The sequence below is a fragment of the Natrix helvetica genome (assembly GCF_964273705.1).
Source record: "Natrix helvetica genome assembly, chromosome: 5".
Classification (NCBI taxonomy): Eukaryota; Metazoa; Chordata; class Lepidosauria; order Squamata; family Natricidae; genus Natrix; species Natrix helvetica.
The window spans coordinates 21,451,824-21,469,953 of NC_138551.1; the positions used below are offsets into that span (position 1 = coordinate 21,451,824).

The 18,130-nt window shown below is 42.4% G+C and overlaps 1 protein-coding gene across 1 annotated transcript in view; it reads left to right on the forward strand.

The window, feature by feature from the left end:
* The first annotated feature begins 249 nt into the window (after positions 1-249).
* ZBBX (zinc finger B-box domain containing) overlaps positions 250-18,130 on the forward strand; it is a 73,372-nt gene continuing 55,491 nt past the window's right edge. Inside the window, exons 1-3 of the mRNA XM_081955594.1 lie at positions 250-377; positions 9,946-10,067; positions 10,562-10,675. Coding sequence (XP_081811720.1) covers positions 10,000-10,067; positions 10,562-10,675 — 182 coding nt within the window. The 5' untranslated portion in view covers positions 250-377; positions 9,946-9,999. The remainder of the gene's footprint in view (positions 378-9,945; positions 10,068-10,561; positions 10,676-18,130) is intronic.

Below are 18,130 nucleotides of genomic sequence, written 5' to 3' on the forward strand. Positions count from 1 at the left end.
TCAACTCCCGTATCCCACTGAGCTGGAAAAAGGAGCAAATGCTCGATTTTAAATAAAGGCAAGCCCTGAGAGAGAGAGAGAGAAAAAAAGAAAGAACCCAAAACCCGCGGACAGACCCAGCCTGCCTGCCTCCTCTCCCCCCATCCGGCTTCTTAGAATGGAACGTTCCGAGACGGAACGCTCCTGGCGCCGCGCACCCCCTTCGCTTTTGAAGATGGAAGAGGCCCAAAGCGACCGGTTGCCGTGGGAACGGCTGGCTTGTTTCGGCGGGAGCGCGGCTTCGGGAGGCAGAAGGAAGCCGGCCGGGGAAGCCTGGAGTGTGGGCTGCGCCCTTCTCTGGCCGCCAGGTTCTCGCAGTCCTCGGGATAATTGAGCCGGTGGGTGAAGAGGAAGACTGGCAGCAGCAACAGCTGCTGCTGCTCAGGGACCGGCGGAGAAAGGGTTAATTTAAAGGGCTCTTAGGTATTAGAACAGTAAGACCCCCGTGTTTACTTGGAGGCGCTCAGCTGCACAGAATGGATCCTGGATCTGTCATAAAACTTCAACGTGGGGTTTGATGGCTAGGTTAGGATCGGGTCCTGGGTTATTTCCCGTGCACTTACAGGCGGCATAATACTTTTTTTGTGGGGGGGAGGGGAAGGGGGGTGTCCCGATATCCTCGGTGCTTTTAGTATTGCAGTGGCTGCCAACGTTGCACAAAGCCAGGGAGTTTTTATTTTATTTCATGTTGTTTATATTATTTTTTATTTATTTATTTTAAGTATAAGTATAATCTTTATTGTCATTGTACTTTAATACAACAAAATTGGTTTTAACCTCACTGGCGCAAAATTATAACAGAAACGAAAAAAGAAAGAAAATGGGGGAAAAAAACTAACGTGTGCATGGAGTGATTGTGGTTGTATTTAAAAGTCTCACAGCCCAAGGATAGAAACTATCTTTAAACCTGTTTGTTTGGCTGGCTATACTTTGATGCCTTCTGCCTGATGGTAGAAGTGCAAAGAGACTTTGACCAGGGTGTAAATCATCTCTGAGTATCTTCCTTACTCTGCTAAAGCAGCGAGATCTGGCGATGTCATCCAGTGGTGTCAGAGGGCAACCAATGGTTTCTTGTGCCGAATTGATCACTCTCTGTAGTGCCTTCCTGTCTGCAGCTGTTAAACCAGCATACCATACTGTAATACAATATGTGAGGACACTTTCTATGGTGGACCGATAGAAAGAGGTCATCAGCCATTGTTCCACCTGATTTTTCGCAGGACTCTAAGGAAATGAAGTCTCTGTTGGGCCTTTCCAATCACCAGAGACGTGTTGTTTTTCCAGGTGAGATCTTGACTAATAAGCACTCCCAAGAATTTAAAAGAGGAAACCCTCTCCACAAAGCCCTCCTCGATATACAGTGGGACAGGTTCCTCTCTGTGCTTCCGGAAATCTAGCACCATCTCCTTTGTCTTACTAGTATTTAGATGTAAGTTGTTTCTTGAGCACCATGCGGATACCTTCTGGACTTCTTCCCTGTATGCTCATTCGTCCCCTCCAGTTATGAGACCCAGCACTGTTGTGTCATCTGCAAACTTTATTATGATGTTGGATGGATCAAAGGATATGCAGTCATATGTATATAGCGAGTATAGGTAGGGGCTGAGCACACAGCCCTGAGTGGAGCCTGTGTTGAGCTTCAGCGTGGAAAATGCCAAGGACCCAACCCTTACTGTTTGTGGATGATCCGTCAGGAAGTCTTTGATCCATTCGCAAGTGAGGGGAGGGAAATTCAGGTCAGTCAACTTTTCAATGAGAATTCCTGGTTAGATGGTGTTAAAAGCCAAGTTATAGTCTATAAAAAGCATTCTGACATAATTCCCAGTTTTCTCAAGGTGGCTCAGTGCAATATGTAGAGCAGTGGTGATGGCGTCCCCTGTCGACCTGTGGCTTCTATAAGCAAACAGTGTTGATCAAAATTTGGTGGAAGACGGGACCTGAGGTGTTGTAGGACCAGTCTCTCAAAGCACTTCATCGCTATAGACATCACTGCAATGGGTCTATAGTCATTCAAGCTTTTTACGGCTGCTTTCTTTGGAACTGGGATAATTGTGGCTGCTTTCAAGCATGATGGGACTCTAGCCAGTTGCAGGGAGAGGTTAAAAATCCTTGTCAGAACACCTGTTAATTGATCAGAACAGGTTTTTACCACTCCCCAACACCCTGTCTGGACCTGCAGCTTTGTTGGGATTTACAGCCTTCAGCTCAGCTCTCACTTGATATTCATCCAGGGTGAGTGGCTGGAGGTTAGAGGGCCTTTGGGCTAGAGCCACAGAGATGATCTTTTGACCTCAAAGCAGGCAAAGAAACTATTTAGCTTCTCTACTAGCAGAGCATTAGCATTGGCTATTTTTTTTGTATTGCCCTTATAGTTGGTTAGGTGTTGTAGCCCCGCCACACCTGTCTTGAATTATTATCTTCCAGATACTTCTCTACCTTTTGTTTGTATTTCTGTTTAGCCGCCTTAATGCCTCTTCTCAAGTTTGCCCTGGCTTCACTGTATTTGTCTTCATTTCCTGCCTTGAAGGTGGAGTTTCGGGCTCTCAGAAGTGATTGTACCTCTTCTGACATCCAGGGTTTACGATTACTGTAAACTCTGATGTGCTTATTCACTGTTACATTGTCTGCGCATGTTTTAATGTATGAGAGTACAGTGTCAGTGAATTCTTGCAGCTCCAAATGTTCAAATAAACTCCACTCGGTAGTCTCAAAGCAGTCCTGCAACTGGCAGAGTGCTCCCTCCGGCCAGATTTTGACAGTTTTCAAAACTGGTCGTATCCTTTTCCTAAGGGGGATATACTTTGGGCACAGTAGCAGAGAGATGCGGTCAGACGTACCCAGATGGGAGAGGGGGATTGCTCTATATGCCTGTCTTAAGTTTGAGTACATATGGTCTAGACTATTCTTACCTCTGGTGGTACACTGCACGTACTGCACAAACTTAGGGAGAACAGACTTTAGACTGGCTTGATTAAAATCCCCAGCCATGATAAAAGCGCCCTCAGGGTAAGTTTGCTGCTGCCTCTTGATGGCGTCATGTAACTTAGAGAGCACTGCGCTAACATTTGCATCAGATGGAATATAGACAGCAGTGATAACTATAACAGAAATCTCCCTAGGTAAATAAAGTGGACGACAAATGACAGTTAAGAATTCCACATCTGCAGAACAGTGAGTATAAGCAACTCTACTGTTAGTACACCAGTTATTATGTGTGTAAATGCAAAGACCTCCGCCTTTGCTTTTACCAGAGTTGCTGTTTCTGTTAAAGTGGTGTGTGGTGCGGTTAGTTAGCTCCACTGACGCATCCGGTACAAGTGGATGAAGCCAGGTCTCTGTGATGATCATCACACAGCAGTCACGAATGTGCTTATTTACTGCCATCCGTAGCTCTAGTTCATCAGTTTTGTGGACAAAGGATCTAGAGTTGGTTAGAAAAATGTTTGGTAATGCTGCTCTGTGAGACTCCTTCCGTAACCAAACTAGCAAACCAGCTCTGAATCCCCGCTTCTGCTCTCTTTGCCGCCTCTTAGGCCCAACAAGGATCCATGGAGAGCCTGGCAGTCTTACTATGTCACTCGGTATATTATGAGGCTGCTGGAAGTCGCTGGTAATATCTAGTCGACTAGAAGATCCAATCTTTAATAACTCCCTGCGGGTATATGCTAGTTTTTGCCTAATTCTACTGTGACACCAGGAGCTCAAAGCATGCCGCCATCTTGGTGGGGGGGATTATTTATTTTATTATTATTATTATTTATTTTATTTTATTATTATTTATTTTATTATTATTTATTTTATTATTATTTATTTTATTTTTTTATTATTATTTATTTTATTTTATTTTAATTTATTTTATTTAGTTCATCAAGCATGTATTACATAGCATATATAAGTATAAACATGATTTTGAATACATGAAATGGCTACAAATACAATGGAAGATTAGGACAGGGATGGTAGGCACTTTTGCTCGCCCCTTACAGACCTCTTAGGAATGGGGTGAGGTCGACAATAGACAGTTTAAGGTTAAAGTATTGGGGGTTTGGGGAAGAAACCACAGTGTCAGGTAGAGCATTCCAGGCGTTCCCCACTCTGTTGCTGAAGTCATATTTTCTGCAATCAAGTTTCGAGCAGTTTACCTTGAGTTTGTATCTATTGTGTGCTCATGTATTGTGGCTGAAGCTGAAGTGCTTGATGGATTGCTATGCTCTTTTTGGTTCGCCTAGTTGCCTTCCAATCCCATCCTCGTCGCCAGTGTTAGATCGGGTAATGGAAAGGGACACAAGGCTAAAGGCAACAACAGCTCTTTATTAAAGTACAAGTAGGAACAATCCAGCGAAGGTTGAGTCTGACAGCAGCCCTTTTATAGGGAGCTGTCAGACCCTTCGACCAATGACATTAAACCTCTGTTCCCACCGGAACAGAGGACCTTGGTGGAAACCACTATAGCTGAAGCAAGTATCTAACAAATACAATTGAGCGAGTCCAGAGATACTTCACAAGAAGAGCCCTCCACTCCTTTGCTCACAACAGAATACCTTATGCCATCAGGCTTGAAATTTTGGTCTTAGACAACTTAGAACTACGCCGCCTTTGGTCTGACCTAAGCGTAGTACATAAAATTATCCGCTACAATGTCCTACCTGTCAATGACTACTTCAGCTTCAGCCACAACAATATATGAGTGGTGAACGCCTGGAATGCTCTACCTGACACTGTGGTTTCTTCCCCAAACCCCCAATACTTTAACCTTAAACTGTCTACTGTCGACCTCTCACCCCATTCCTAAGAGGTCTGTAAGGGGCGTGCAAAAGTGTCTACCATCCCTGTCCTAATCTTCCATTGTATTTGTAGCCATTTCATGTACCGTATATACTTGAGTATAAGCCGACTCGAGTATAAGCCGAGACCCCTAATTTTACCCCCAAAAACTGGAAAAAGTTATTGACTCGAGTATAAGCCGAGGCTGGGAAATGCAGCAGCTCACGGTAAATTTCAAAAATAAAAATACAGGTAGATAACAATAAAATTGCTAAAAGTGTGTGTGTGTGTGTGTGAGAGAGACAGACAGACAGAGGAACAGAGAGAGGGAGAGAGAGAGGGAATCAGAGAGAGACTGACAGAGACGAATCAGAGACATACTTTTAACTACCTGGCAGCGGCGTTTTGCCTTGGGGGGCTCCTCAGAACATCCCAAGACTTCGGAGGGAAGTTTACAGCCCTCCCTCGGAACGCTTCGGAGGGAAGCTTCTGCAAAGGCGAGTGACAACAAGTCTCCCAGGCTTTAATTTGCCGAGCTGTGTGCACGCGCCTGTTTTCTACAGCGTGGAGCAGCGGCGAGATTCTGCGCGGCGAGCGATGATTCCAGGGGCCATCCGGGAAGATGAGGAACGCGAGGGGGGACCCTGCCCCCCCCCCACTGATGGCCCCCGGAATCATCGCTCGCCGCCCAGAATCTCGCCGCTGCTCCACGCCGTGGAAAACAGGCGCTCGCGTACAGCTCGGCAAATTACAGCCTGGGAGACTTGTCACTCGCCGGGGTTATGCAGAAGCTTCCCTCCGAAGCCCGAGAGGAGGGAGGGAAGCGGGCGCCCGGCACACAGAAGAGCCGCATTAAAATGTTTAAAGAGCCACATTTTTTTTTTGTTCACTGGAGTATAAGCCGAAGTGGATTTTTCAGCCCAAAAAGTGGGCTGAAAAATTCGGCTTATACTCAAGTATATACGGTATTCAAAATCATTTATACTTATATATGTTACTGAATACATGCTTGATGAACTAAATAAAATAAATAAAATAAAATAAAATAAAATACATAATAATAAAATAAATAAAATAATAATAATAAAATAAATAAAATAAATAATCCCCCCGTCAAGATGGTGGGGCGCTTAGATGCTGCGGCTTTGAGCTCCAGGTGTCACAGTAGAATTAGGCAAAAACTAGCCTATACCCACAGGGAGTTATTAAAGATTGGATCTTCTAGTCGACTAGATATTACCAGCGACTTCCATCAGTCTCATAATATACCGAGTGACATAGTAAGACTGCCAGGCTCTCAATGGATCCTTGTTGGGCCTAAGAGGTGGCGAAGAGAGCAGAAGCAGAAGTGGGGATGCAAAGCTGGTTTGCTAGTTTGGTTACTAGCAGCCTCACAGAGCAGCATTACCAATGTTTTATATGCTCTAGTTAGCAGTACAATATTACCAGAGAAGACGTTACGCAAGATTACGTTAACAACTCTTAATGCCTTTTTGGCAATGCTGTTACAGTGGGCTCTGGCATTTAGATCATTGAGATTTCCCATCTCACTTTTTTTGTATCTCTGCATCATTTTTTTAAAAAAAGCAGCTTTAAAAAAAGCATAAAAAGTTGAATGCATGCCTGTCAAGATGCTACCCAGTGCTAGATTTAGTGGTAAAACCTAGGGACAGCAGGGAGTTCTAGTTTTGGGGAGACTGAGGCTGGTCTAGGTTGGCATTGCCTTTTATTAAAGAGTTGGTTTTTTTCCCTACTTTGGCATAAAGTCCTGGAACATCTGAGTGGCCTCCTCTCCCATTGCTAACTAGATATAACTGGTGGAAACAACCACATTTTTTTTAAAGTTCTAGTATTTGTTGGATGGATTTGGGAGAAAAGTATTTTTTTAATATCTTGGTTAGAAATGTGCTGTTAGAGTCATATATTGCAAATTGCAAAGTAGGTAAGAAATGGCTTTTCAAAACAGGGTTCACCCAATACACTTCTGGTTAACTAAGTACAATTTACTCAACCTAATTTTCTTGCCTGAATAATAGATTAACCCTAAACAAGCTGGGCTAAAATGGTTAATTGTATCAGTTAAATATGAACCAGGTATGGGAATCTATCCCAATATCACCTAAGCAGAGAATTTTTCTAACCTGTTTGCTGAGCCTTTTATGGCGAAAATATTAGGTGCTGAGCTGCTGATTTTCCAATTGCAAAGGATGCACTTTCCCACGGAATTCTTCCCATTCCTCCACTTTCATTTCCCCCTTTACTAGAAAATCCTGTTCAATCTGAAATCCAAAATAATGTCAGTAAGTTTGTATTGATATGGTTAAAACTATGGCCCTATTGATGGGTAAATTAATATCTAGAAAGTATAATGCTTCAACTTTATAGAATGACTCTGTGATAAAACACCAGTGTGAAAAATTGACTCCAGGCAATATTTCTGCTCTGAGTAATTTCTAGCTATTTTAACGAGTGCTTGGTGCACTGAGGCTGAATATTGTAAACCTCTCCTTGACGAAAAACAAATATACTCATTCAACTATGCTTGGAGCATAATATATTTACATAATCTTAGTCATAGACTAAATATGAACATTGTATTAGGTCAAGATATTGGTTTGTGTTTATCCTGTTGCCCTCTGTATGTTTTCAAAAGACTTGCTTTGTATCACCTAACAAGTACTAACATGCTTAAACTTACTGTTTGGTACAATTATATTAGTATTAGGTCTAAATGGAAGACCACTGGATTTGTGTTAAGAACTCCCTACCATTGGAATAGAGTGGAATAAAATGAAGTGGAATGGAATGGAATCATAGGGCTGGAAGAAAGTTTGGATTTATTCTTTAAAATGCCTGAGGGCAGGAAAAGGACGACTGTGTGGAAACTTTATAGAGCAGTGATGGTGAACCTTTTTTGGCTTGCGTGCCAAAAGCGGGAGGAGCGCAGGCATGCCATACCCATAATGCAATGTGCACGACTCCAGTGCACATGAGCGCATGACCACTTTTGGCATGCTTTTTTTGCCCTCCCCAAGCTCCAGAGGCTTTATAGGAGCCTGGGGAGGGCAAAAACAGCCTCTCCTGGCCCCCCCGGAGGCCCTCCGGAGGCTTCAGGAGCTTCCATGAAGCCTCCGGAGCGCAAAAAAACAGACCTAAGGGCAAACCAGAAGTTCAGGAACGGACTTCCGGTTTGCTCGTAGGGCCGGTTTTAGCCCTCTGGAGCTTTCAGGGGGCGGTTTGCTCATAGGGTCATTTTTCACCCTCCAGAGCTTCATGGAAGCCTCCGGAAGGCGCCTGAAGGCTCCGGAGGGCTAAAACCAGCCCTACGAGCAAATTGGAAGTCCATTTCCGAACTTTTGGTTTGCCCGTAGGGCCGTTTTTTTGTGCTCCAGAGGCTTCAGGGAAGCTTCTGAAGCCTTGAGAGCTTCCAGGGGGGCGGGGGAGGCTGTTTTTGCCCTCTCCAGGCTCCTATAAAGCCTCTGGAGCCTGGGGAGGGCGAAAAATTGCCTCAGAAGAAGGCTGAATTCAGCTGGCCAGCGTGTGCATGCATGCTGGCCAGCTGACAAATGGCTCCGCGTGCCACCTGTGGCACGCGTGCCATAGATTCGCCATCCCGGTTATAGAGGGAAAGCCAAACTTGAAATAATGAGGAATGTAAACCTACAAATAACACTAAACATAAAGAACCTGACCCCTTAATTTTAACACAAAACGTAATGAAATATAATTCAAAACTCTGAACTTTTCCAAAATGCCCAGATGAATATTTAATTCATGCCTTCTCCTCCATCCAGTCCCAACCGCAATGTAGATGTAACACTGCAACATATACAATTCAGTGCGATGTTCTTATACTAATTTTATTAGAAACCTCAGAGGACTCTCTTGTGCTAATTTTACTATAACGACAATACAAACATTGAGCCTAGTCTTTGCACTCAATTTCAAACTGAAGTAAAACAAACTATTAATTATTAAAAAAATTACCATAATGCTTGTTCTCATAGTAATTTTTACAGGAAACCTCAAATGTTGATGGTTATATTTAGTGTGTGGATTAAAATCAAGGTCAATGTTTGGGTGCAGTGATTGTTTTGACTATCTTTTAGGGTTAAAATAGAGTACTGAAGCTCGCTGTGAATTTATCAGAGGGTTGGCCAAGTTGTTATTTATTCACTGCACTGTTGAGTTTCAACCTTGATCTGAACCCATGATTACTACCAAACATTTTGCATTCCTCCTGAATCCAATCCACAGGGGAAAGTTTTACCATAAGCATCACAAAACTATAACCTTAGCCCTAAGTTTCCCAAAAGTGCAATACAGATGCTAACAGTAGGAGTCTTCTCAAACTTGAATTTCAGATGTAATCTAAGCCAAGATTGCTATTACACATAAGAACACTCATTCATTCTAACACATAAACATACCCTGTTTCCCTGAAAATAAGACCTCCCTGGATAATAAGCCCAATCGGGCTTTTGAGTGCATGTGCTAAAATAAGATATTCCCCGAAAAAAAGCCTTCCCCGAAAATATTGCTTCACAGCAGCTGTAATGAGGTGACCATGATCACCACCTCCTGTACCTCAAAAATAATAAGATCTCTCCGAAAATAAGGCCAAGTGCTTATTTCGGGGTCAAAAGAAAATAAGACCCTGGGGAAACACGGTAGTATTTCCATTGAATTTAAGGATCTGGCTTTTCACCTCCAAGTTGCTATATTATTATAGTGACCATCATGATGCATTCCATCTGAACACAAATAAATGGTTACATCATTCTGTAAACATCAACAATCTGCCCTTTTCTAACTCATTACTTTTTTTTTGCCATGCTCAAAATAAGCAACTTGAAATTAAAAGTAGTTAACCAAGATCTACTTAAACCTCACTGATTTAAGTATATGCAAAGCGAAGCCCAAATCTTTATTTCAAAGCTTTTTACGTATAATAATATCCTTGTGTAAAGGTTATTATTCAGTATTGTTAGATCCAGTGTCTAATTAATTAATCGGAGAAACTTAATAGTACCTTTAGCTGTCCTTTTTCAGTACTTATTTTCTCCACTTCCAATTATAAATACAGATGGACTTGTTAAAGAAACTGTTTTAATGTAAGTTTTTTCTCTCTCTTGTAAACAGGTTTCAAAACTGTATGATTTGAACACGTCTTTAAGCTTTTCTGAATTTACAATCATGAACATCAATGATTTTGTGATACTCCCTGGTTCAAAAACTGGAGTTTCTGTAAAACTGAAGGAAAAGTAAGTTTCTTTCTCTAATTGATTTTGAAGTGCTTGGATTATCTATTGCCTTTTTATATGCATCATTAAAGGCAAACTATTTCTAACCACTAAAGCTGAAATCCTAAAATTACTTACTTGAAGTTAATTTTATTGAAACAAATGAGAGCTGCCACCATGTAAAAGTGTTTAAAATTGGAGTGCTGTTCACATTTATAACAGTGTTTTCTGATATCCTTTTTCTGCTTTCTGTTTTTTTTCTTTTTCTTTTGTTTTTCTTTGTCCTGAATTCTGAATTGGTGGTCTATTCTTAAATAATTCTTTTATCTGCGATAGCGCAAACAGGATGTCCTTTTTTAAAATTAAAAAGCCAAGATGCAAATGTATTGTCCAGTTTTAAAAAAAACTCCATCAAAATACCAATCTGCCATTTTCTGCTGCATTGCACATACTTTAAACAGAAAAAGAAAGTACAGTTTTAGTGCCAGTTTTAGAGCTGAATTTAATCCCTCTAGAAGTGTACGGGAGCTGCATTTGGAAAAGGTTCAGCTGGAATTTGAAAATAATGAAATGGAGAAGAAACTGAAACAACTACAATCAAATATGAGCCGAGAGAAACAAGACAGAGGGTAGGTAGAACTTTAATGGCTCTCATTATTATTTGGAGAGTAAAAGAGCAAACCTTTGGAGGTTACCCAACCATAGAAAAGTAGTATTATTTCAATGTTCAGTGTACTATTTGTTTATATAGTATTATGTATAGTTTTATGAAGTGACGTGCTGTGAGGTTTATGGCTGGTGAGGCTGGTGACGTCATCAGGAAGGCGGGGAATGGGACCACGTGTGCTGGAGGCTGAGGCTGCCTCAGTCTCCAGCACACGTGATCCCATTCCCTGCCTTCCTGAGCGTACTCCGTCGGCTCGCGCTCCCCAACAGCAGCTGCTTTTTAGTGCTTTTCTGTGCGTCTGGCGTTTAGGACATCCGGCTATCTACCTAAACGCCAGATGCACAGAAAAGCAGCTGCTGTTGGGGATCGTGGAGCGCAAGCCGTCATAGCACGCTCAGGAAGGCAGGGAATGGATCAGCACACGTGATCCCATTCCCCGCCTTCCTGAGCGCGCTTCGTTGGCTCACGCTCCCCAACAGCAGCTGCTTTTTAGTGCTTTTCTGTGCGTCTGGCGTTTAGCACATCCGGCTCTCTACCTAAACGCCAGACGCACAGAAAAGCACTGAAAAGCACTTCGCCTCCAAGCCACTTCGTCTTGATGACGTCACCGACGTCGCTGCTGGGCGCGGCCGGTCGGAGGTAACCAGAGTGGCGCCAAGGGGTCCGGGCAGACGAAAGAGCGAGCGAGCGAACAATGGAGGATCAGGCAGCCTGATCCTCGGTCGCTCGTCCGCCGGACTGCCTTGGCGCCACTCTGGCTACCTCCGTCCGTCCGCGTATGGCAGCTGCGGCGACGTCATCAAGCCCTTGCCATTTCTGGACGTCGATTGCAGTCACGAGGAGCGCGCAAAGTACAGTGAAGGCAGAAAGGTTATTGGCGCTTCCGAGAACCCTCCTGCCTCCGCCGGTTGCCCAGCTGGCACCACCCCGCACGCGCTCCTCCTCCTCCCTTCTCTTCCTCTTATATATATGAAACTCCTTCGTGAATATTATTATTTTATATATTATTATTTCATGATGAGAGGTGAGGCTCTGCCTCCCCTGCTTCCAATGACCGCACATCCCTGGTTTTATGTATATTCATAAACACACACACAGAACGTATTAACGCATAAAGTACATCTCATCATCATATCTCTGGCATGCTTTCTCCATGTTCAAGCATCTTTTCTCATAATCTCTAGCATACTTTCTCAATATACATATACAGACAACATACTTAAAGTGATGCACAATTATTTTCCCTCCCTCATCTGCAGCCATAATAGCTAAGACAAAAATGCAGTAAATATGGATAGAAAAATACCATCACTGTCATACTGAAACTTGAATGATTTTTCAAAAAAATAAATGAAAGATATGGTGGTACATATGGGGATTTATGATGGTGCTTGGAGTTTTACCCATCACATTTACCCTGTGATCATGTGATTGCAATCTGGGTATTTAGCAGCTGGCCTGTGATTATGATGTTTCAGTGAATTGCAGTTATAGGATTATAATTTCTGATGTTCTGTTTTAGCTTTGGGACTAAAGACCTGAAAGGAACCATATCATGGCTTCTATCATCCACTGTAAGAGTTCTTATCTGTTAGCCAGAGGTGCAGAAGTCATGTATGATAAATTGCCACTACACCAAGGGAATATCAACCTTTTCTATTATTTGTGACAAATTGTCTGAAGTGGGAGTAAAGATACAGGGAATTAATAAATGATATACATAGACAGGAATATAAATGGATAGAAAATTCTGAGAAGACACTTTTGCCTTTAAAACAAGAAGAGTTTGAATATTTTAAGGCTGGCAGCGTAAGGAAATCTCATATTATTGGACTTGATATAATGGACTTTGAATGCAAAGGATCACATTTCTTCAGTGATTTATATAATTTGTAATAATACCATTAAACAACTGAGACAAATTATGCTGTTTCATGTCAAGTGACAGGAACGACACACAATTTGTATCACTTTCATGTTGATGTTTTGCAAATAATGACAGAAATTGATGCAGAGTTATATAATTTTCATTTGCATAATGTATTTTGTGTCATTTGCTTAATGATGTTTCACCAGTGATGTCAATTAATACAAATGATGCGAATTGCTGCAGCTTTGTACTTGTGAATTTATGGAATATTTGCAAATAACAGACAACTTCCTTACCATTAGTCTGTTAAAATGAAACTTTGCTGTATTGTAGCAAATTTCACATTACATTAAAATTGAGTGTAATGATTTCTGAAGTAACTGCCAGTTTTTTTTTAATTAACCATAAAATAGTACAAAATAACAATGAAAGTGTTTAAAATGACTAGTTGTAAGAAAGTGACATTTTCCTCCAGTGAGAATAATACAAGTTTGTAGTGTTATATTTCTGATCACCCTCTTTCAGAGTAATCTTCACGTTCCATAATTAAGTTCATAGCAATAGCTCTACCTAACCACAGTTGGATAATGGCTCTAAGATTGTATATTTTCATTCTGGGTCAATTCTGTATTGTTTTTCCATCCCCAATTAGTGGAAAGGTGTAATGTATAAGCCACCTGTCTCTCCCCTCCCTTATCCCACGTTACCACCCCACCCCAATTCAGCAGGTTTCTACCAATTGCTATCTCGATAGAAACTGTAAGTGCCATGCCTCTCAATCCAAGCTAGAAAAATTTAGATTTTTATCCCAGCAACTTCAGTAGAAGCTTCAATACATTTCTGTCTTAGTATATACTGTATCTTTGCACTAGGCCAGGGGTGGGGAACTGTGGCTCTTTTGCGACTTGTGGACTTCAACTCCCAGAATTCCTGAGGCAGCTATGTTGGTTCTGGAATTCTGGGAGTTGAAGTCCACAAGTCGCAAAAGAGCCACAGTTCCCCACCCCTGCACTAGGCCAAAATATCTAAAAAGGTTAAATCATGGGGAACTGGAACTGAGATGTTTCATTACTCCTCCAAGTAACTTCCTCAGTCAAAATGAAAAATGTTAAGTTAGGCAGAGAATTATAATACAATACAATAGTAGAGTTAGAAGGGATCTTGGAGGTCTTCTAGTCCAACCCCCTGCCTAGGCAGGAAACCCTATACCGTTTCAGACAAATAGCTATCCAACATCTTCTTAAAGACTTCCAGTGTTGGGGCATTCACAACTTCTGGAGGCAAGCTGTTCCACTGATTAATTGTTCTAACTGTCAGGAAATTTCTCCTCAGTTCTAAGTTGCTTCTCTCCTTGATTAGTTTCCACCCATTGCTTCTTGTTCTACCCTCAGGTGCTTTGGAAAATAGTTTGACTCCCTCTTCTTTGTGGCAACCCCTGAGATATTGGAACAATGCTATCATGTCTCCCCTAGTCCTTCTTTCTCTTAAGCTAGACATACCCATTTCCTGCAACCATTCTTCATATGTTTTAGTCTCCAGTCCCCTAATCATCTTTGTTGCTCTTCTCTGCACTCTTTCTAGAGTCTCCATGTCTTTTTTACATCGTGGCGATCAAAACTGAATGCAGTATTCCAAGAGTGGCCTTACCAAGCCATTATAAAGTGGTATTAACACTTCACGTGATCTTGATTCTATCCCTCTGTTGATGCAGCCTAGAACTGTGTTGGCTTTTTTGGCAGCTGCTGCACACTGCTGGCTCATATTTAAATGGTCGTCCACTAGGATTCCAAGATCCCTTTCACAGTTACTACTATTGAGCATGGTACCACCTATACTGTACCTGTGCATTCCATTTTTGTTGCCTAAATGTAGAACCTTACTCTTTTCACCATTGAATTTCATTTTATTAGATAGTGCCCAATGTTCAAGTTTGAATTGTTGGAATGTACCAACTCTTGCCATACCAACTGGAGGGGTTTCTCCCTAAAATGTATTGCAAATGTAAAAGAAGACTCAATCATCCAGGCCAAAAGCATCTAAAATGGTTAAATAATTGGACCAAAGTTTAAGAAATGTCTCAGTTTAATAAACTTTGGTCTAGTGGCCATGATTTAAACTTTTTAGATGCTTTTGGCCTGGATGATTGAATCTTCATTACATTTACACATACACTTTAGGCCAGGGGTATCAAACTCAAGGCCCAGGGATCAGAGGCCCACAGGGTGCTTGGATCTGGCCTGTGGGGCCATCCTGGAAACAGCGAAGGACTGGCCCATGGTACCTCTGCTAGCGAAAAAGGAACTTGGGAGGGCCGTATCCTTTTTCACTGGCAGAGGGTTGCAGGAGGCCATTGCAGCCGAAAATGGAGCTTGGGAGCCTGTTTTCTCTGGCAGAGTGTTCAGGCCACCACAGGCTCCCCCCGCATGAGTGACATTGAGCTGGCCACACCTACTCCAGTCCCCCAAGGTCAAACACAACTCTAATGCGGCCCTCAATGAAATCGAGTTTGACACCCCTGCTCTAGGCCAAAACTCTCTCTGTCCCATTGTAACCTTTTGTTTGTTTGTTGGTGTGTTTTGTTTTGTTTTCTTCCATTGGGCTTTTGTTATCAGAATTCAATTTCAAGGACTCTAGGTCCTCAACTTCACTTTCCATTCTTTGAGAGGGATTTATTATTTATAAAGTTCTTCTTATATTGTACTAGAAATTCAGTCCTTATGAGCTTTAGGTGCATATGGCTGCATTACAAAAAACACCATTTGTAATCATTCTTTATTTGAGAGAATCCATTTCAGATGTCGAAATATTCTGCAGACAAAGCACAACCCTTTTATCTGTAACTTTTTTTTGTATACATTTGAAAACTACTTTATTAACCTCTTTGTATTTGTTTCCCTTTCTCAGCGATGTGAGTAATAATGCTAACTTTCTTTCCCAGGATCAGCTTTTTAAGGATATGTACTTGGTCATTAGTGTTCCAGTGTACTTAACAAGATATATAGTTCTGTTTAAGTTTTAAGTGTTACTAATGATCTTGGACCCTAAGTCATTAATTTTTGTATCTTTTCCCCCACAGTCTTTAATATCACATTCTACTTTCAAACAAGTTTGTGATCCCTCCCTTTCTTTTACAGTAAATGATGGCTCTTCAATTTGTCGGTTTGTAATTATTTGCTTTGCTGTTTGCTTGCAAAAGAGTGAAGTTAATACTAGAACTGGAAGAAGTTATTATTTGTTTTGGTCATTTTGCCACTACTTCAGTGGGGGGTTGCAGGTGGTACGGGCGTACCTGTGCCTGCCGGGAGCACCAGGTACTGCTCCAATACGGTGCTCCGGAGGGCCCACCCGCCCTCCTTAACTGTATTTGATCTCTTCGGCGCTTCTGAGCACATGCACAGAGCATACAGCAGCTGCGCGATGCTCCCCTGAGCAGGTGGAGCATCGCGGAGGCATCGCGGAGGCATCGCGGAGCGTTGCAGGAGGTAAAAACGCATCCGTGTGCTGCGCATGTTCATGTGGATGCCGGGCCCCGGTTGCACCGGGATCCGGAACCCACCACTGCACTATTTGTCTGAAAGTCCCTGGTGCATGATGATATGGGTTTGGCCTACCTAACCTGTAACATTTGGTTGGTAACATTTAGTCTGTTTTCTTTAACAAACTGCAAGTAAGAAATAATAAATATTTGTTCCAGAAAAGAAGCCTAGACTAAGCCTTTACTTTAGGTTCAAAGTGCTGTAGCTGTTCTTCTTTAATCATGTGTTACAAAACAAGCAAGAGCTAAGTGGCCTATTGGCAATTAGTTTTACATATTTTTAACATGATGGAAGCAGGGGGCAGACCCTATTATTCCTTCTGATTCTCAACAGTGAGAAGAGGAAAAGTAACAAAATAGGCAGTTAAACATATTCTTGTTCTAGAACATAGAATGCAAAATCATAGGGCTGGAAGGAACCTCAAAGGTCTTCTAGTCCAACCACCTGCTCAAGGCAGAAGTATTTGCAATATCTCAATCAAAAGGCTGTCCAGTTTATTTTTGAAAACTTCCAGTGATGGAATACCCACAGCTCCTGGATGCAAGCTATTCCATTGATTGTTCTCACTGTCAGAAAATTTCTCCTTATTTCTAGGTTGGATCCGTCATTAACAAACTTCCACCCATTATTCTGAAAATAATCTGGTGCTTTGGAAAATAATCCCCTGTTCTCTGTAAAAGCCCCTTAATACTAGAAGTTATTATGTCCTTCCTAATCCTTCTCTTCAATGGGCTAGACATACCTATCTCCCTCAACTGTCCATCATATGATTTAGCTTCCAGACCGTTTATCATCTTTGTTGCTCTACTCTGCACACTTTCTGGAGTTTGTGTCCATGGGTACTGTAAATGCTCAGAGTTTCCAGATGTTCTAAATGATGTTTTGAAATATAGCGCTGGGCACTTGTTTGCAGCACCCTAAAGGAGCCATGGCTTTTTGTGGGAGGGATTAGGGGGGACTAAAACATGAACAGTTTAATAAAATGAAGGACTAGGGCTGATATGATAGCAGTGTTCCAATATCTGTTTCTGTTCTGTTTCTGTTTATTGGATTTATATGCTGCCTTCTCCCAAAGGACTCAGGGCGGCGTACAACATTAAAAAAACAACACATCTTACAAAAGTTAAAAAGAAATTATTTGAATTTGAATTTGAATTTATTAGCGCTTATAGACCACCCCCTCTCCCGAAAGGGACTCGGGGCGGTGTACAGTCCATGTCAAAGAACAAAATTAAAACAATTAAGATTACTAAATGGACAATATATATATACAAATATAAAATAGATGGATAAGAGGAGGATAAAAGATGTGCAGGACTGTATTGCTAATAAATAATTAAAATAAACAGACATTAAAATCCCAATACCCATTAAAATTAAGTCTACAGAATAATCCCCTTAAAAACCAGTAAAAATATAAATGCCAGGAGATAGGCGTTGAAATTATGCCAGGCCAGCCAGTCGGAACAAGTGAGTCTTTAGTTTCTGCTGGAAGGAGCGGAAGTCGGTGGTGGTTCTAATGTCGGGGGGGGAGGTCATTCCAGAGGGTTGGGCCCATCACAGAGAAGGCCCTACTCCTTGGCGTCGCCCACTGGCATTGCCTAGCGGACGGCACCAGGAGAAGCCCCTCCCTGTGAGAGCGAATTGGCCGCTGGGATGTATGTGGGAGGACGCGATCCCGCAGGTAACTGGGCCCTATGCCATGGAGCGCTTTAAAGATGGTGGTCAAAACCTTGAAACGCACCCAAAAGACCACAGGCAGCCAGTGCAGCTCGCGCAGGAGCGGTGTTACATGGGAGTACCTGGTACTCCCCATGACTGCTCGCGCGGCTGCGTTCTGGACTAGCTGCAGTCTTCGGGCGCGTCCCAAGGGAAGCCCCATGTAGAGAGCATTACAGTAGTCCAGGTGAGACGTCACCAGTGCATGAGTGACCGTGCGTAGGGCATCTCGGTCCAGGAGGGGGCGCAATTGGCGCACCAGGCGAACCTGGTGGAACGCCCCCCTTGCCAC